General features: G+C 41.6%; 1 protein-coding gene across 1 annotated transcript in view; it reads left to right on the forward strand.

The window, feature by feature from the left end:
- Positions 1–20422, forward strand: part of HMG20A (high mobility group 20A) — a 69374-nt gene extending 48952 nt beyond the window's left edge. Inside the window, exons 5-10 of the mRNA XM_019750988.3 lie at positions 1194–1326; positions 2239–2270; positions 13353–13428; positions 14068–14283; positions 14949–15091; positions 18153–20422. Coding sequence (XP_019606547.1) covers positions 1194–1326; positions 2239–2270; positions 13353–13428; positions 14068–14283; positions 14949–15085 — 594 coding nt within the window. The 3' untranslated portion in view covers positions 15086–15091; positions 18153–20422. The remainder of the gene's footprint in view (positions 1–1193; positions 1327–2238; positions 2271–13352; positions 13429–14067; positions 14284–14948; positions 15092–18152) is intronic.
- Positions 20423–21103: the final 681 nt, after the last annotated feature.

Genomic DNA, 21103 nt, shown 5'->3' on the forward strand with positions numbered 1-21103 from the left:
AGGCGGTGTGTCCTTCTTAGGGTATCACCATGGCCCTTTGTTCTTCATTGCTAATGTTAGTTTTGCTCACTCAATAAAGTTTTTTTTTATTCTCCCTTATAATTAATAAGCAGTCTATGGAGAGATATTTTAAGAGCATGCAAATAGTCTGTTCCATATCAAACTTTTCCCCTAGATTTAGCATTCCTGATCACTCTTGCCTGATCTAATCTTTACCATGATGGCTCCAACTCCAGCACTCCCCACATTTACCAGTTTGCCCTTGTCGTTCTAACCTAAGCAAGAGCCCACCTCCTCTCCCCATTTATGTATTTATTTGGTTATTTATTTGTTATTGGTAGGAGCACAGGAATTTTTTCCCCCAAATGATTTATAATTTATTACTGTACTTAATGATTTGAGTATTTAAATTGTCCCAGATTTAGCCAGATGGGTCTTCTCTACATCTGGCTCTTGTGTGGGACAAGGTTTTTAACATAATTTCTGACTCTAGCTTGTGTTCATTTAGAAGCAGTATCTTTATACTTTATTTCTTAAACCTAGTTGATGAATGAGAAGGACAAGACACTAAAAATCATGCTGGTAGATCAGTGAACTTTGTTTAAATAATTAATAACACACAAAGCCTGTAGATATAAGCTCTCTCACAGTGGTCCATTTAAGGTCCATAGGATGAGGTCATTCTTTTTTATGTTCTCTGTGTCTTCCGGCTTTAGTGCTCCACTCCTGTGGCTCTCAGAAGGCTGGTTGATGCATGAGATCATTCCCTCAGAAGGGGTTGGGGATTGGAGAAACAAAGTAATACTCCATCCCTTCTCGTGGGAGGACTAAGTGTGCCCACGTGGTGTTCCGTTGTCTGGAGGGACTCTAGAGACCCTGTGGAGTTCTGCCTGGAGGATTCGAGAAATAACTACAGTCACCACCCTGTGAATTTGTTACAAGAATGATCTCAGTAGAATTTGTCTTCATTAAGTCAGAAACAACAATAGCCTATAAAAAGTCAGAATCACCTATTTCTTTTATGATTTAGAGATTATATTCTATTCATATGACTTTTTAAATTCTCCTTTAAAGCTTATTCCCCGTATTTTCTTTCCATGTTCTAACTGTCCTCTGTTTTCTTCAAGTAGCTCATTGATGTTTTACCAAAACAAGATCTGTTTCTTGAAAATCATTCCATGTTTCTTTCCTAGCGCTACCTTGATGAAGCAGACAGAGACAAAGAGCGTTACATGAAGGAGCTGGAGCAGTACCAAAAGACAGAGGCCTACAAGGTCTTCAGTAGGAAAACGCAGGACCGGCAGAAAGGCAAATCTCATAGGCAAGGTACCGGAACCAGGACCCAGTGTGTTTGTGGTTTGTTGTGTGTTGTGAGCACCACAAAGCCTACTGTTGGTGGTGACGGTAAGAGATATATTTCTGTCCTTGCTCTATTATACTACAATAGGCATCAGCTTGGAATGCTATGAAAATCACATTGCTCTCATTTCAAAATTCCAATTGGTTTCCATATCCAGTATCAATAATTTGGCTTGTGTTCCAAGACTGCTTTTTGTTGCCTGTGCTTTTTTTCTAATTCCCAGTTTAGGCATTTCTCTGTCTACCAAACCAGCTAACTGCCTTGTTCTGGCACCTCTGAGCCTTTCATGTGCCGTTTCTCCCAGCCTCCAGTAATCACCTTTCATGCAGGCCTTCCTGTATGCGTGCACTCAGGAAACATGCTCTGAGCACCTCCTGTTACACATCAGGCTCTCACTTAGGCTTTAAGGAGGCAGCAGTGAACAAGATGGACAAGATCCTGGTCTTCATGAACCTTTATTCTCCGTGAAAATTTGCTCCAAGTTCCCCTTCTTCAGGAAACACTACAAAACGCCTCGCCCGCAACTAGCCAATCACTCTTTAGCCGTTGCATCTCCTCACACTGGGGCATCTTGCCTGCTAAAGTGTAGTGCTGCGTGCACAGCTTTTGGTGTGTTTCCTGTTCACCTTCCCACCCTGTTCTCCTCAATGGTAAGGACTGTGTCTGCTGTTTCTCCTGTGTCTAACTGTGTAACCTAGAAACACAGGCTTCCCTTTAACTTTTGCTGACGGACGGATTGATAAAATGAGAGAGAAAATATCGTAGATTGTAATAGCCCACACACACCGGCAGTTTTCGTGCTTCGTCGTCGTCGTCTGCTTAGGTTTTGTTGTGTTTGTCTTTCAACTTAACGTTCTCTTATTCTTCCATACTTCTAGATGCAACCAGACAGGCCACTCATGATCACGAGGTAATTAGCTTTCTGTCTACATGTCATATGTGTATATATTTATTGAAATGTTGTTGTTTGAAATGCTGTTGGACTTTTTTTAATGAATGGCAGAGTATTTCCTGTCCCATAATTCAGACTGAGTGAGGTGCTTTAACTCAAGGATTCTCAGCATATGGCAAACACTTATGTCGTGAGTCCATCCTTCACTGCAGCCCCCAACTCCAGTCCTTTCTTGTAGTCCAAGAACTTAGTTGGCTTTAAATGCTGAAGCTCACTGGAATTTGGAAGGAGGAGGAACTAAAAGCTGTAGTTGGACCATAGTTTATTGTCATCAGACACCTCACTCTGACTCTCCAAAAACAAAGTTATTATTTAGGAAACCCAGCACTCGGTTAAAATGAACTGTTCAGCTACAGTGTTGACAGAACACAAGTGACAACATCCTGGTTCCCATGCCACCTTTCCTCACTGGCCTTTTCCCCTCCATTTGGTTCAGCCTCGTCAGTAGGATTTTGGCCTGTGTGTGTTAGCTACACTGCATAGAGAGCTTTAAATACATATGTAGTGTCTGGTCAAGGTAGTCACACGCCACTTCACACAGGGATACCTCCTGAGCAATGCGTCGGGGATAACTTCCGCATTGTGCGAGCATTAGAGGTGCAGCTGCACACACCTGTGGTGAGCCTGTGCACACCTGGGCTGCTTGTACATCACTGTCGTCTGTGCGGGTCATCGCTGACCAAAACTGTTATCAGCACGGGCCTATATGTGGCTGTAAGAAAGGAAAATATGCTTGTAGTTCCATGTCTTAAAATGCTCAATGACTCCTCCCTGCTATCAAAGTCACATTCAAACTCAGCGATCAGAGTCTTCTGTATGAGTTTTAACTTTCCTTTTCTGATACCTGCATTCCCATATTCCCACATACATCTTAGGTACGTAAACCTTTACAACTCGCTGTCCTCCAGGTGCCCTGTCCTCCTCTGCTTCAAGCCTATGCTTATATTCTTTTATTCATGGGAACACTTTCTGTCCCTTGCTCATTTTTCCCCCTCTCCATCTTCCATTCTACTTCTCAAAATTCTAGGCATCCTTCAAACCCTGTTTCAAGCCCCATGTCCTGCGTCCAGCTGGTCCTGTTCCCACCAGTCTCCTCTAAGCCTCACAGCTCTCTGTAGTTCTCTTCGCACTTGGTTGACCTGGCCTGGTGCTGAGGTCAGTGCCCCTGTTATTCAGACTCGTGGTTGTCGCCTCTCTGAAGGTCTGTGTGGTCCAGTTTCCACCGTGTAGCCCAGCCCACTCACCAGCATGACACCCTGGCATGAAGGAGGCCTCCCATAAATGTTTATTTTTATACAAAACCCATTGGTTGAAATAACACTGGAGATTTACACATGTATTTGGTTTTTTACTAAATCAAGGAAATCATTTCATCAAGATGGTAACTCATTTATCTTGGGGTTATAGTTCCTATACCTAATTTGGTATTGGTGCCCTTCAGAACATTGAAAAAGCATTTAGATTCACAAGTCAAATAGATTTCTTACCATCCATGAATTATAAGGTGAGAAGCACAGTAAATATTAGCAATTTATTCTTCATAAATCTAATATAAATGTACTTATATATGACATCTCTGTGCTCTAAGTAGGATGAAATATTATGAATATTTTTTTTGCTTGAGGAACTACATGTATGCTTTATATTTTAAATCATAATTGTATAGTGTTGCAAGCTTCCCATATTGACAAATACTTGTATAAATTACTTACTTCTCCTTTCCTTGTGCGTACCCACCTATGTCATGAAATTTCTGGACTTCTTCTTTTTCCCTATTAAACATCCTTTATAGCGTTTTTGTCCTTAATGGTTACAAAAGAGAATTTGGACAGTGATCTAAAACATGAGATCTCACATTTTCTAGTCAATCACGGACTCCTCTCATCACTGTGGATTTTGCTGACCAAACTGTATGTGGTATTTTTTTCTTCAATAAAGTTGATAGTTGCAGTTAGAAAAAGTTTAGTAGATTTAGTCAGTCATAGCAGCTGCTGCTGCTGATTGGAGAAATGAAGCTTTTTATTAAAATACATTATTTAGTATGATACGAATTTCTGTAATTTATGAAAAGGAATAAGTCTCTGTGTGATTTCTGTTTCCAGATTAGACACATGTTAAACCAAACCAAAAAATAAAGGGAGTAGGTGGAGAGCCAGAGTTAGTTTCTCAAATGTGTATATAGCAGGCTCAGCAAATTTGTCTGTTGCATGCTCACATCAGGATAAAGCTCTCTTAGTAAGGTTATTGGCCCAATTAATGTACCTCACTTTATCAGCTTTTGTTTTTTATTGAATAATATCTTTACTAAGCTAGATAATTTCAAAATAATTGCAATAAAAAATTGGTTTGACAGTTATTAAAGTCACACAGTGATGTCCTTACATGTAAACTCTTAGTAAAATAGGAGTTTAGAAGAATAAGAAAGTACTACGAGCGGAAAGCAGCTCAGAGGGCCCCATGGAAACAGGTGCTGAGTCAGGTCTTAAAGACGACCCATGTTTTATGGGCCCCTCAGGGTGCGTAAAATGGCTTCAGCACAGTTATGAGGAAGTTAATAAAACAGCAGATATGTTGCAAAGTACCTAAAACATCATATAGTCGAAATACAGGCTTATTTCCCTTCTCTTATTAGGAGCAAAATGACAATGTTAATAGAATAGTCTTGGAGCTCCCTTCAAAAATACTAAGGCCTCAAATCCTCTAACTCATCCTCCATTTTGCCGGTAAGGAAGGTGACTTGCCACAATGGGAAAGAAGTTCACCCGGAATCACTGCCGAATGAGAGGCGGCGATATGACTGAAACCCAGGCCTCTTGTCCGCGTGCAGCCCTCTTGGCAGCACGTGCCGTGCTGTATGATAAACTAAACAGTGCTGGAAGTTCCGTGGGCCTGCTTGTCTGAGATGCCAGCACAGTTGGTTGCCAGCTCAGGCAGAACCGTTTGGTTTGTGTCTAGTAGGAAACCTATTGTGCTCCTGAATGGAGCTTGGCTTCCGAAGACGTGGTGGCCAAGGCCAGTACTGAAGAGCACGTGTTAGAACTAAGGAAATGCTCCCTGCACGCCATCCTGTGTGGCATTGCGCACTTCAGCGGGCACACAACAGTGAGCACGCTCCCTAAAGCCAAAGGCGCTGTGAGGTCCTGGCCCTGGCCCTGGCTCACAGCCAAGCAGGTTCAGTTCAGAAGGGCCTCTGTTCTCTTACCTTCCGCACAACATAGAGCATGGAAAGTCAAAGGGAAGAGCATTCTTGCTCCTCTCAAATCGAAAGCCAGCCCACTAGACCCAGGCAACAGCTAGTGGTACTCTCGAGAAAATGTCTACACCTCATGTTAGCACTAAGAAACAAGAATTTAGTTTCTGCTTTAATTTATGAGAAATGACTAAATGATACTCGGCCTGAACAAATTAGACCCTTCCAATGAAGAGGTAATGAAATCCTTAGGATTTTACTCCCCTGAGCAATCCTTAGAGCAAATTAAGTCTATCCAAGCCCCCAGGAGGACCTTCTCCATGCTGAGTAATGTACTCAGTAATGGAATAGTGCTGACGGTTTTATTACCACTCTTCCATTAAGTAGAATTTCTCTGTTGCCACTCAGAGACTGAACAGTTTCGTTTAATTACTTTGGTGTTTCTCATTTTGCATTGGGAGAATCTGTACCAAAGGTAGTGTGTTAATGCACCTACGTGGTACTGTCCTCTGCCCTGTAGTAGTTAGCTTGGTTTGAACCTCTCTGGCAAAGAAGAGTTCGCTGTCTGGGGAATGAAGGCCCAGAGAGGGCCCTCGGCACCAGGAAGTGTGAGCCCAACATCCCCAGCTACCATCTAACTGGCAGATGCTCAGACTTGTGGCTAGGGAGCTGATCTCACATAAGCCTGTGCACTTAAGTTGGAGACTGAACAAGGTCAGGATAAATTTATGCAAAGTCATTTGGGGGCTTGTGCTTATATCTGTTACCCTGTACACGTCGGAATTGTGTATCATAAATTTTCTGTTCACCGGCAGCAACCTAGTAACAGAGTTAAAGCATATAGTAAACCAGCAAAGTCAAGAGAAAGCCACTGTGAAATGTGTCTAAGAACCCTCTGGAACCAGCCTTTCTCACCCATACATTATTTCTCTTTGAAATCCATTAGCAACTTGCTCGAGGTAGAGCTTTGCATGTTGAAACGGGGGCTTTTGATGACACTTCCATTGTTTATTTTTAAGTTATTCTGGGAAACTTTGCTTGCTTTCTTTAAGAGGTACAAGGGTAAAAATTAAGTGCTCTGAAAGTTTCCCCAGGTAAATACAGTTTTCAGACTTCTGTCTCAGGTTGTCTGTCTTGACCAGCTGCCCATGCAGGCAGTTCCCACAACCCCTCCCTTTGTAAGGCAGACACCAGTGTGAACACAGGAGTTTAGCTGTTAACAGCTTAGCTTTTCTACTGGGCACCAGATCACCCTTGTGTTCAAAGATAAAGACTGGTGGTGGCAGTGCAGGAAAGATACATTCTGTCGCTGGCTTTAACCATGTTTTTATAAGAACGATGTCTAGATTGTTTTTAACTGTTCTTTATGTTATAAAGGTTTTGGGATCTTCAGATTTCACTAGCAAAGTCTTCAGTATGCATTTCCCACTGTTCTCTTTACCATCTTATATTATGTAAGATTTTAAACACTCTGCCAAGACACTTGCAATTTATATTAATAATGCTTTCAAATTCATTGTAGAAATGGCAGCCAAAGCATCTTGAAATTGGCTTTAGTCTTAAGGATCATTGTGCAATATGTTTTCCAGTAGTTCTGTGAGACTTTTATTTTAAATTGTTTTTAATTTTATTTTTAAAAATTATTGGTGAATTAATCTTAGGCTTCGTTATTCTTTTCTGTTTCTCATAATCCTTGACTTTTTCATTTAGAGACTTGTTATTTCTGACATCTTGATTTTGTTTGTTTTTCATATGTCTGAAGAAAGTCTAAAAGATCCCAAATGATAGTCTGCCCTTTGTAAATTAGAAGTACCAATGGAATACCATTATTATTGCTCATGGCTGGCAGATCTCTGCTTAAAATTCTTATTGTCCACTCTGCAAATTTAGACTGGATAGTCCTACCTCAGAGATCATTTTATATTCGCCACCAACAGAAGCAACTGAAAAAAACTCTTAGAAATTCCCTTTCTCTCTACCTACCTCAGTCACTTCCACAACTGTATACTGTTAACTGTTCAAAGCACAGAGCTGAGAAATGGCTTCCAGATTCTCCATTAGGGAAATTTATGTATGTTTGTTTTAAGCTTTCTCATTTCACAGCAGTTGTACAACTGAGAGAGCTGAATACTTAACTTGCTTGAGTTCTGTGAAAGTTTGAGTCCCGTGAAAAGGTAAATAAATACAGCCTCACCTGGACCTTTCCCTGCTCGGCCTGCTGTTTCTTTAAAAAGACGCAAACACTGAACAGCATGCCTTCAGGCACTGCCTCTTTAACTTAGCTTCTGTTTAAGATTAACTGTTTTGTTACTCATTTTTTTTCCAGTTATAGTTAACATTCAATATTATATTAGCTGCAGGTGTACAGCGTAGTAGTTACACGTTTATATACCTTGTGAAGCGATCCCCCTGATAAGTCTAGTACCCACCTACACCATACATAGTTATTACTATACTGTACTTCCTGTGCTGTACTTCACATCCCCGCGACTGTTTTGTAACTGCCAATTTGTACTTCTTAATCCCTTCACCTTTTTCACCCATCCCCCTAACCCCCTTTCCATCTGTCAACCTGTTCTCAGTATCGATGAGTCTGTTTTGTTTGCTCGTTTATTCTGTTCTTTAGATTCCACATATAAATGCAGTCATATGGTGTTTGTCTTTCTCTATCTGACTTAACTTCATTGAGCATAATACCCTTTAGGCCCATACATGTTGTCGCCAGTGGTTAAGATTTCATTTATTTTTTATGGCCAAGTAATATTCCATTATATATATATGTACCACATCTTCTTTATCCAATTGTCTGTCAGTGGGCACTTGCTTCCATATCTTGTTATTGTAAATAATGCTGCAGTGAACATAGGAATGCATATATCTTTCCAAATCGATGTTTTGGACTTCTTCAGATAAATAACCCAGAAGTGGAATCGTAGGGTTATATCATAGTTCTGTTTTTAATTTTTTTAGAAAGACCATACTGTTTTCCACAGTGGCTGCACCAATTTGCAATCCCACCAGCAGTGCATGAGCGTTCCCTTTTCTCCACATCCTCACCAGCACTTCTTGTTTGTTGATTTATTTTATTTTTTTTTTTTTTTTGATGATAGCCATTCTGACTGGGGTGAGGTGACATCTCATTGTGGATTTAATTTGCATTTCTCTGATGATTGGTGAAGCATCTTTTCATATGTCTCTTGGCCATCTCTATGTCCTCTTTGGAGAAATGTCTATTCAGGTCCTCTGCCAATTTTTTAATTGGATTGTTAGTTATTTTGGTGTTAAGTTGTGTGAGTTCTTCGTATATACTGGATATGAACCCCTTCTCAGATGTATCATTGGCAAATGTCTTCTCCCATTCAATAGGTTGTCTTTTCATTTTGTTGATGGTTTCCTTTGCTGTGCAAAAATTCTTTAGTTTGATGTAGTCCCATTTGTTTCTTTTTGCTTTTGTTTCCCTTGCCAGAGGAGATATATCAGTAAAAATACTGCTAAGAGCAGTGTCAGAAAGTGTCTAGGAGTTTTATGGTTTCAGTTCTTACATTTAAGTCTTCAGTCCATTTTGAGATTATTCCGTATATGATGTAAGAAGGTGGTCCAGTTTCTTTCCTTTATTCATTTATTTATTTTTTGCATGTATCTCAGCAGTTTTCCCAACACCATATATCCATATGTGGAAGAGACTGTCTTTATCCCATTGTGTATTCTTGCCTCCTTTGTCATAGATTAATTGACCATATAGGTGTGGGTTTATTTCTGGGCTCTCTGTTCTGTTCCATTGATTTATGTAACTGTTTTTATGCCAGTACCATGCTGTTTTAATTATTTACTATAGCCTTGTAATATACTTTGATATCAGGTAGTGTGATACCTCCAACTTTGTTCTTCTTTCTCGAGATTGCTGTGGCTATTTGGGGTCTACTATGGTTCCATATAAATTTTAGTATTATTTGTCCTAGTTCTGTGATAAATGCCATTGGTATTTTGATAGAGATTGCATTGAATCTACAGATTGCTTTGGGTAGTATGGACATTTAACAATGTTAATTCTTCTTATCCATGAGCACGGTGTATGCTTCCATTTATTTGTATATTCTTCTATTTGTTTCTTCAATGTCTTATAATATTCTGAGTACAGGTCTTTTTACCTCCTTGGTTAAATTTATTCCTAGGGTTGTTGGTTTTTTGGGTTTTGTGTGTGTGTGTGTGTGTGTGTGTTTTATGCTGTTTTAAATGGGATTGTTTTCTTAATTTCTTCAGACAGTTTGTTTTTGGTGTATAAAAATTCAACCAATTACTAAATATTAATTTTGTCTCTTTCCGCTTTACTGAATTAATTTATCAATTCTAATAGTTTCTTGGGGGGGAATCTTTAGGGTTCTCTCTATGTGGTATAACGTCATCTGCAAATAATGACAATTTTACTTCTTCCTTTCCAATTTAGATGCCTTTTATTTTCCTTTTCACGTCTGATTGCTGTGGCTAGAACTTCCAAAACTATGTTGAATAGAAGTGGAGAAAGTGGGCAACCTTGTCTTGTTCCTGATCTTAAGGAAAACACTTTTAGCTTTTCACTGTTGAGTATGATGTTAGCTATGGGTTTGTCATATATAGTCCTTATTATGCTGAGAGTTTTTGTCACAAATGGATGCTGGATTTTGTCAAACACTTTTTCTGCATCCATTGATAGGATCGTTTGATGTTTCTCCTTCATTTTGCTTATGTGGTGTGTCAAGTTAATTGATTTGTGGATATTGAACCAACCTGGCATCCCAGGAATAAATCCCACTTGATCATGCTGTATAATTTTTTTAATGCACTGCTGAATCCGGTTTGCTAATATTTGGTTGAGGATTTTTGCATCTAAGTTCTTCAGGGATATTGGTCTATACTTTTCTTATTTTTTACTGTCTTTGTCTGGTTTTGGAATCAGGGTAATGCTGGGCTTGTAAAATGAGCTTGAGAGCATCTCTCCTCTTGAACTTTTTGGAATCATTTGAGAAGGATAGGTGTTAATTCTTCTTTGACTGTTTGGTAAAATTCACCCATAAAGCCATCCAGTCCAGGACATTTTTTTATTGGGAGTTTTTTTATTTCATTGTGTTAGTAGTTATTGGTCTGTTCAGATTTTCTGTTTCTTCTTGATTCAGTCTTAGAAGATTGTATGTTTCTAGGAATTTATCTGTTTCTTCCAGATTTTCCAGTTTGTTGGCATATAATTCTTCACAGTATTTTCTTATATTCTTTTGTATTTCTATGGTGTCCTTGTCTCTTCTGCACTTTCAGATCAGATTTTATTTACTTGGACCCTCTCTCTTTTTTTCTTAATGAGTTTGGTTACAGGTTTATCAATTTTCTGTATCTTTTCAAAGAATCAGCTATTGGTTTCATTTTTTTTTTTACGCAATTTTATTTATTTCTGCTCTGATCTTTATTATTTCCTTCCTTCTACTCACTTTGGGCTTTGTTTGTTCTTCTTTTTTTAGTTTCTTTAGGTGTAAGGCTAGATTGTGTATTTGAGATTTTTCTTGTTTCTTTAGGAAGGCTTTTATTGCTATGTATTTTCCTCTTAGAACTGCTTTGGCCATGTCCCATAGACTTGGGGTCATTGTATTTTCATTATCATTTGTCTCAAGGTATCTTTTGTTTTCTTCCTTCATCTCATTGTTAACCCCTTCATTGTTTAGTAGCGTGTTATTTAGCCTCCATGTGTTTGTGTGTTTTTTCATTTTTCTTGTAATTGATTTCTAGTTTCATATCATTGTGACTGGAGAAGATGCTTGATATGATTTCAATCATCTTAAATTCATTGAGACTTGTTTTGTGGCCTAACTTGTGGTCTATCCTCAAAAATGTTCTATGTGCACTTGAAAAGAATGTATATTCTGCTGCTTTCAGGTGAAAGAAATGGTCTATAAAACTCAATTAAGTCCATCTGGTCTAATGTGTCATTTAAGGCCACTGTTTCATTGTTGATTTTCTGCCTGGATCATCTATCCATTGATGCCAATTGGATGTTAAAGTCCCCTGCACTGACTGTATTACTGTGGATTACTCCGTTTATGTCCATCAATATTGTTTTATATATTAACTACCCCTAAGTAAGGTGTGTAAAATTTTACAGAGGTATATATATCCTCTTGAATCGATCCCTTTATCATTATGGAATGCCTTTCTTTGTCCCTTATTATACCCTTTGTTTTAAAGTCTTTTTTTGTCTGATACAAGTATTTCTACCCCAGCCTTTTTTGTCGTTCTTGCCAATTGCGTGCAATATCTTTTCCATCCCTTTACTTTCAGTCTGTACCTCCCTTTTGATCTGAAGTGGGTCTCTTGTGGGCAGTATACATATGGGTCTTGTTTTCTTATCCATTTAGCCACCCTGTCTCTTTTGATTGGAGCATTTAATCCATTTACATTTAAATTAAAAGTTTTGATAGGTAAATAGTTACTGCCATTTTAATATTCACATTTTTTACTTTTTTCTTCTTGTTCTTCTCTCCTTCCTCTTTCTCCTTCTCCCCTCCGCCCCAACCCCATTCACCTGAGCTGAGTGCTCCAAGGGTGTCCCTTGTGTGTGTTGTGTGTGTGCCCTCCTATTGTAGTTGAGCCTTGATTTCTTTTGGCATGTTAGTGGGTAGGATTGACCCTCAGGTTGACCGGCTGTGAGGACTGGTCATGACTGCAAAAGATGAGCTGTTCTGTGGGGGTTGACCTGTATCAGGAATCTAGTGCCTTTCGAGTCCCCTCTTTGGGTATGTTGTTGTGGAGCTAATTGGGTGTTGCTCTGGTATGGTCTGAGGCTGACTACCAAGTGTGTTAGTTTTGGGGCCTCTTGGGAGGAGTTCTAGTGAAGCCCCAGGTCAGCCACTGTGTGTGTCTGGCATTGGGCCACATGGTAGGAGCCACAAAGTGATCTGCAGTTAGGAGCTGCCTGTAATGGACTTGGAGGCACCTGGGAGAGGCTATGCTGCAAACTGAGGCTGGCTGCCACTATTACCAGGGCATACTGAGGCCAGTCACTGTTTGGGCTTTGTGGATCTTCCAAGAATTTTAGGGAAGTCCACAGTGCAGGCCAAGGCCAGCCCCTTGGGAGTAACAGCTGCTGAAAGGGGTTACAGTCTGTGCTCAAGTTGGGTCAGGCCGGTTCTTAGGGAATCACCAGGGTGGGGTGAGTTTGATGAAGACTCAGATTTGATGCCTGTTATACCTGTGGGCTGGGTAGAGGAAGGGCTCAACAAAGGAACAGTGGTATCTACCATCACTTTAGTCTTAGAGCTATCCCTCCAGACATCACCCTAATGCCAGACAACTCAGTTCCTCCCATATGTCCCTGGTACTATTTGAGCTGGTGCCCCAGACCTGGAGCTCAGAGCAAGTGAGTCTGTCAGTGAGTAAATCTGTGTGCAGACCCTTTAAAAGGAATTCCTGGGACTCCAGCGGCCCTCTGTCTCACTGGGACAGAATCCCCACTGATTTTCATAGCCAGCTATTGTGGGGACTCCTCTTCCTGGCACTGTTGGTCTGAGCTGGGGAACCCAGTGTGGTGTTGGGACCCCTCACTCCTCAGCAGGGTCCTTGGCAGCCGAGATATCCCTCCCCATTCTTAACCTCGACACATGGGTGTGGGACCAGCCCATTTCATGTCTCCATCCCTCCTACCAGTCTTGATGTTGCTTCTTCTTTATATCCTTAGTTATAGGAGTTCTGGTCACCTGGTCTTCAGGGGTTCTCCGGGGGGTGGTTCTATAGTTTAGTGGTAATTTTGATGTGGTGGTGGGAGGAGGCAGCACAGTGTTTACTTCTTTCACCACCGTAACCCTGAGTATTCTGTTACTCTTGATTCACAGAAAGAAACAGAGGTCAAGGAACGGGCTGTTTTTGACATCCCTATATTTACAGAGGAATTCCTGAACCACAGCAAAGGTGTGTGTTCCTGAGGTCTTGACCAGGGATTTCGTTCTCAGGAGGAATTCACTGTTCAAACACTGCCTCTTCTTCACTCTCTAGTAAAGATAGTTATTCAAAGACCAGTGAAGGAAAGCTAGGCTAGTGTTGTCGATGCTGCTTTACTCTCTGGCTCAAAGGAAATGAATATACATCACTAATTCAGTTGCTTTCATGCTGTGAGTCTGGAACCCTTTTTACAAATAAAAGGTTACATGGGCATCCACATTGTAAAATAAGTAAGAATTAAGTTTGACCCCCTTGCAGTAAAGATGGAGACCCAAAGCTGTACTTTCCCAGTCTCCCAGGATTTTCCAGTGAAACCCCTCAATCTTCTCATTGCATAGTTTTAAAAAACAAAACAAACAAAAATACTGGGAATTGCAACTGTTCCTTGCAATTTTAAATATAGAATATGACCAGCTTAAAGAATTAAAACAGCTCTGGGGAGCCAGGCGTTTTATTGCTGAAAGTGCTATCGGGAAGGTCATAATGAGAATAGGGAGAGAAGGTGGGCTATCTAATTAGAGATAGCTAAGCAGGAATTCCTTGTGAGAGTCCGTGTGACTCCAAGTGCAACGTGTGGACCGTGTATGTCTGGGGGCGGGGTGTTCTCAGCTCGCGAAGCAGAGCTCCGCCAGCTTCGCAAATCCAACATGGAGTTTGAGGAGCGGAATGCAGCCTTGCAAAAGCACGTGGAGAGCATGCGCACAGCGGTGGAGAAACTGGAGGTGGACGTGATCCAGGAGCGCAGCCGCAACGCCGTCTTACAGCAGCACCTGGAGACCCTGCGGCAGGTGCTGACCAGCAGCTTCGCCAGCATGCCCTTGCCCGGTAATGCCATCCTTACCTGAGCCCCCAGGGAGCGTCCGGGACGTGCTGCTCGTGTCGGTATTATGGGGTGAGGCTGCAGGCTTCCCCCAAACGGAAAATCAATAGAATGAGGGCTTTTCCGCCCTCAGAGTTTTCTGTGGGTCATGCAGTAGGATCTCAGTATTGGCTACAGTCATGCGAAATTTCAAATTCTCTCGTCATTTAAATTGTTATCAAATTATATTTTAATGTAATTTACTTTCTATTAAGCTGATTTGATGTTCATAACAATCATAACTGGGTAATAAATGCTGAGTAGTGCACTTTTCTTATGTATGTTTGCTTGCTTGCTTTCTAATTTTAATGGGAAGGAAGAAGAAAACAAACACTGGTATTTCATACATACTCGTTCATGTTGAGGACAGAAGAAAGAGGGGCGAATGTCCAACCTTTGTTGTCTGCGGCTACTCATATGTGCTGTACAGGAATTGTATACCCAGCTGTTTTTATTTAGAGTGGATTAATTTCATTTCTTTGAGGTCTAAAAGTCTCTCCTCAGAAATTAAAATCGTGTCTGTGGAGCAGACCACAATAGAGGCACAATTTCTTTTGCTGTGGATTCACTTAACTGTTACAGTTAACCAGAATGCAGAGGGTTTTCTAACTGTCGTCTTCTCTCACTTCAGGAAGTGGAGAGACACCCACAGTGGAGACCATTGACTCATATATGAACAGACTGCACAGTATTATTTTAGCAAATCCCCAAGACAACGAGAACTTCATAGCTACAGTTCGAGAAGTTGTGAGCAGGCTCGATCGTTAGGGAATGGTGAGTGTTCATGACGTGATATTTACATGCCAGCATGGACTTTATCAGGACGACCAAAACCCTGGGATTACACCGAATACGTGAAGTGGAGACTTAATTCAGCTTCCTGTTGCATAGTTGCTAAATGTAGCAAATGTTAGGAAACAGAATCAAGACAGTTTTTTTTCTGTGTATGCCTCAGCATGGTTTAATGGAAAGACCATGATTTTTGTGGTAGGACCTTGGTTCTGGCTTTGTCACTCATTAGCTTTATTCGCCAGTGTTAGTTTCCCAAAAGGCTTTGAAGAATGACTGAGAAACTTTAAGGGAATTATCCCCAAAATAGCACTTAAATACAAGAACAAAATAAAAATCACTTAATTGTTAAGCTTCCTTTTCCCTGGAAAATATTAATGATAATTGACAACACTAGTCACTGAGACATTGTATGTATAGAAACCTACATAAGTAAGAGGCTTTTCATTCACCGCTCAATATCAGAGTAACTGTTGTATGTTAAAGGTTACGGTGGACTAACTTTACAGTGAAACAGTTAGTGCTCTGATTAAGCGAATTAAAAAATAAACTCAAAAAAGAGAGGAGAGGGAAAATAAGCTTTTAAAAAAGATATTCAACAAATCACTAGTAGTGTGTGTTGTAATTTTTATCTCCTTTAAAAGGAGATAAAAAGTACATTTCCAGAAGGTATCTGCCCATGTAAACATATTGGTACTAATGGTCAGTCATCAGGTATCATTTCTTAAGTGAAACTGGTGTTTGTTCACTCAGATTCCTAGAGATAGGGTGCCCTTTAGTATGCCCTCCCACACAATTGGCAGCCTTTGGTCGGTTGAATAAATTGTTGTATACCTGCAGCCATATAAACTGTGTGGAAGTCCTAGGGCTGGACCAGGTGGCGTGGTGATCAGACATGGATGCTGAGACGGAGTGGGCAGTAGGAAGTGCTCCTTAGAAGGGCCAGTCATGGGTTTGAATCTCTTTTTTTTGGTCCTACAGGTACATGAGCACACTCATACATATTCATTCTACCATGGTTTGGACCTTGAGCAACATGTATAACAATAAAGAATAAATAAAACCCATGATTTTTTATCCAAAAGGCAATGTCTGCTAGTAGAGACAAAAGCAGTAGTCTTTCTCCTTCTTAGTTGTGCTCTTGGATAGTAACTTACAAGGCAGTTCATTCTACTTTCGCCTTGGCCCTGCTCTGCTGGAGAAGGACTGTGTCCTCCTAGTGAACAGCCAGATGGAAGGGACTGTACTTCCGGGCGGTGGCTGGGCTCCCTGCAGAATACAGAACTGGCATTACTGCTGCTGTTCACGAAGGGAACAGCTTGTGAATCCAGGCCTGGGATTTTCAGGAGCTCATCATCCTTCTCACTTTCACACAGTGTTTTCAATTAGCACTCTTGTATGTTGAAAAGCGAGAGCTGGGAGAAACAGTGTGGAAGCTTATGAAGGAACACAGTAATTGATAACATGGTGTCTTCTCTCATAGGTATAAGGCAGTGATTGCAAGTTTTGAGCCAAAAGTGGTTTTCCTTTTTGAGTATTTTGCCAGTAAGACTATCCTACAGCTTTACCCATCTTAAGGATATAAACTGTAGTACTGCTTTCTGCCTTTGAAAACCTAGAATGTTACCATTGTCCTTGATTTTAAACTATAAATATTTTCCCTTGAAAAAATAATACCTGAAAATGTGAATCATTTTATTCCTACAGATTCTTATAGTCTAGCCATGCAAACGTAACTAAGACTGAATAGTTCCCCAGATTCCCAAAATTGTCAACCATAACAATTATAAAGACTCTGATTAATACTAGCTTGGCCTCATTATACAAATATGTACAGACAACTAGGCCCAATGTCCCCAGCATTCGTGGTGCAATTACTTTTTTTGACATGAGCTTGGCAAAGATTTCCTCTACTGTCAGGAGCCAGTAAGTAAAGGGAAGCTGACGGTCTCTAGTTTTAAAGGAACGAATTAGAACCAACGTACTAGACATCCCAGCGTTTTACACAGGAAGAAACTGAGTCCCAGATGAAATGTCTTGCCTGAAAACACCTGTGTAGATAATGCAGAGTCCAGGTCTAGGACCCATATGTCAACACTCCGGTTCAGTGGAGTTTCTGAAACATAGCTATAAGGAGGACAGTGTAAGGGGAAAGCACTAAAAAATTGGAATGAGAGCATTAAGATAAATAGGGGGTAAACAAAAAAATTACAGTTCAGTAATTGTAAGGTAAAAAATTTTGATCAGCCCATTTAAAAATTGTTTTTATAGATATACAATGGAAGAATTTCCCAGCTGTCCTCTTTCTTTGTGGCTAACTTGTACCTAGAAAAAAAGGGAATCAGGAGGAAGCCTTGGGGGTGATCTCATGTTGAGAAGTGACCACTTTATACAAACCATCAAAATCCATATGTTGCTTGATTTGAATCGCACCAAATGGCAAATATTTGGCTGTTTGAGAGTTGAAAAAAATATTTTTTATGTAATGGCAGTTTTATCAGTATAAGAAATACATTCCTGCACGTGCAGAGGGCCTTCCATTTATACCTGAAGGAAAGCGATTTGGATTGATCGTTCATTCTTGGGACTAATGCAGAGTAGTACTCATTTCCGTCATCACGGTAGTTACCTTCCTGTGTTCACCCAAACTGTTTTCCCACACACACATTGTTGCTGAGCTGGAGCACAGGCCCTGTTTGGCACTGGGGGCTTAACAGAAGCCTCTCAGGACCCAGACGGGGACGTGGCGTGACGGTGGCCGTGCCTCCTTGGAGCTTTATGAGCTCTTTTGTTTATGCTCACTCTGCTCCTCACCTTAACCCTCCTGAAAATAGAACAGTGTTTTTTAACCCATAGCCCTTAAGTCTTTATGATCTGCTTACTGTTTTGGTATTTTCTCTCTCTCCCTCCCTCCCTCCTCCCTCCTTCTCTCTCTCTCTCTCTCTCCCTCCCTCCTCCCTCCTCCCTCCCTCCCTCCCTCCCTCCCTCTCTCTCTCTCTCTCTATCTCCCTCTCTCTCTCCCTCTCCCTCTCCCCCTCCCCTACAGGTCTTAGAGCTCCAAGATTTCTGTAAGTGGTTTTACTTGTAAGGAATGAGAAGCCATTTGTGGAAATTTGAACTGAGTGGAGGCAGAGAGAGCACAGATGACTCTGCTTGTGAAAGAACTACCAGTCATGACTTAAATGCCTTCTCCCCAGGAAGCCATGAGGGAGCAGCAGAAGGACTGTGTGTGTGAACTTCCTGTGGAATCGTCCTTGTAAAGCTTTGAAAGTGTGCGACCACTCTCCCAAGTCTTCAGTTTCCTGTCGTCTGCTTCTCTGTTAAGTGGCTCTGCATATATTCTGCTGACTAGGTGGCCTTGAGACTGACATCTGCAGCAGAAAGGTGGCCTTCTCATTGTCCCACTTCAGACTGGACCCTTTTACCAGTGGCGCTCTGCTTTTCTACCTACCTGTCACTTTTTAATGGCTTTGGGGGTCATCTTGTTGTTCCTTTCACCCCCACAAAGTGATGCATCTCCATGTTCTGAGCCCTGGGCTTTGTTGCTCGGCAGGGTCCTGAAGGAGAGTTTCTGTTACTAGGCCCAGTCTGTCCCACTGTGGCCCTGCCGTGACTGCAGAGAAAGGCACTTCTTGTTGGCAGTGTCCTGTGAGCCAGGCCCTGTTGCCTCCCCCACAGCCCGGCCCACGAGGCCTGACTGCGGCCCTGAAGGCTGTGCACCATCCTTCCTCCCAGGCCCTGCCTGCTGTTTCCTGAGCTTCACTCCTGCACGTACCCAGCTTCCCAGCCCAGCAAGGCTCTTCTGTACCCTTCTGGTAGCAGTGTCTTGTGGAGCATTTTTTGCTGAGGAAAAGGCCTTAGGTAAACAGGAGAGAACAGAAGTAGTTCCTCATTTGGCAATGGAGAGAAAAAAAAACCCAAAGTTTATCATGAGTGAAAACTGAGGGAATCCCAGGTGTGCTGGTTAATGGCTATCACAAGTCTCGAGCTGACAAAGGACACGAAGGAATTCTTAGGTCCTTTGTCTCTTTCTGTAGTCATAACTGTAGAATCCATCTCCAAAGGAAAAGCTGCCCTTCCTGCTCCCCCTTTAGTAAATGAATGTTTTTTTCAAACACCAAGAGGGAAGAGGGGTTTCTGATTTTCCTTTCAGATTTGGTCTGGTTTTGATGCTTTGCACCCCAAGGCTGATGGTTGCACAGAGACCTTTGGAACGATAGCCAGGCATGCAGAGCCCACCGTCCGGGCACCACGCCACTGACGCAGGTGGACGTGTGGCCTCCGTACAGCATGCGCCCATCCGGGGTGTAAGCCGTCGTGTCCTCTCAGCAGCCCCACCTGATTTCTTCAGTAGCCCAAAGGAAATAAAACAACAAAACAGACGTTTTTTAAATGTCTTCTATGAACATACATCAAATTTCCATGGACTGAAGCCCACATGTCACCACTTGGCACTTTTTTAGAATAAGAGCCCATCATTATCTATTGCTATAAACCTAGCCAACCCACCTGCTTTTTTCTGTATTTTGCTGTTTTCCTGCTCCCACCTGCTGGTCCTGTCAAACTTCTCTCAGATTCCTTGCCTGCTGAGTCCAAGCTGGAACACAGTGTCTGCAGCAGAAAGACATCCAGCCAGTTCTGGAAGGTTTTGTGTCTGCCTTCTGCCAGATACTCCCATCCTTTCTTCCTTCCTCCTAATACTTCTCTGTTTCTCCTGTGTTACTTTTGAGCAGCTTCGTTAGAGAGCCGTTAACCAGGAAAGGCTGTAACTTAGTCCAAACGTCATCATGCGCCCCGCTCTTCCTGACATTAACTTGAAACATTCGCATATTCAGAAACGCGCCAGATCTTGAGGGAGCCTCCAGTGTGCAGTCATTTTCACAAAATAAGCAGCCTGCCTTTGATGCGCAGGCTCTCCTAGCAGCCACACACCCAGCTTACTGGGGGCTGGGATTCAGCTGCCACGGCACCAGCGGTCAGGTCTGTGTTACCTCCTGCTTTCTGTGCCCACGCAGGCGGCGGTAAGTGAGCTACAGGCTAACGTGACACCTAATCCGTGTCCTCCAATAAACTTGTAGATATTGCTGCACTTATATGTTCTCAAGAAATAAGTTGTTGCCTATTCAGTGTTACAGACTTATTTCCTTTTATTGAAACACAAGGAGCAGTTGAGGAAAATGAAACAAAGTGTTCTATTTCTGACAAGATTGTAGGAAAAAAAATTGTGTACATGTGTTTGGAACTGTTGAAATGCCAAGTTTTCTGTACAAGTGTTTTTGTAATTAAAGTCTTAGATTGTCTTTGTTTTTTGAAGAAGTGAGTGTGCCTGCTTGACATTTGCCTTGTTAAAACTTTTCTGTTGAATCCACCCGATTCACTTTTACTTGCATTGTAATGAAAAAAAGTGCCACCTCTGCCTTTTCATCTTAAAGACTTTGTCAATTCTACATTAATCATCAAGTCTGTTATGCTTTTCAAACAGTAACACATTCATTTTATTAATCGCTCGTTCAAATTGTGTCTGAGCCTGTTGAAAACCCAGCCCTTTTCATGTACAGCAACAGCCCGAGCTGTGCTGCGCCACAAGCAGCGGTGATATTCTGAGGCGACTTGAAAGCCTCTGAGGTTTTTAGTCAGTGACTTCAGTCCCCGTGATAGAGGACTGAAAACCGTCCTCAGTCTTCCCTTTGACAGAGAGGTGAGTGGTCCTTAAACGCTTGCTCTTAAAAAAACCACGACTTAACCCGTCAAAGTCAGTATTAAAGGAAACCTGTCTGCTATTTCCACCAAGCTTTTCAATCCTGGGGTGAGGTGCTCTCCACGTGGCCAGGTGTGTGGCGTTGGGCAAGACTGACTGTTCCAACTGCGCTTTCCTCCTCTGACAACATACGCCTCAGCAGCTTTACTCTGTGGTGAGGAAGATAGAATTGGGTGACAGAACGGACCGTACTCTGAAGGATATGAAGAATCTGTTACGTGAGTGCCAACAACTGCTGA

The sequence above is a fragment of the Rhinolophus sinicus genome, chromosome 3 (genome assembly GCF_057876585.1).
Source record: "Rhinolophus sinicus isolate RSI-liver-muscle chromosome 3, RSI-T2T, whole genome shotgun sequence".
Lineage (NCBI taxonomy): Eukaryota > Metazoa > Chordata > Mammalia > Chiroptera > Rhinolophidae > Rhinolophus > Rhinolophus sinicus.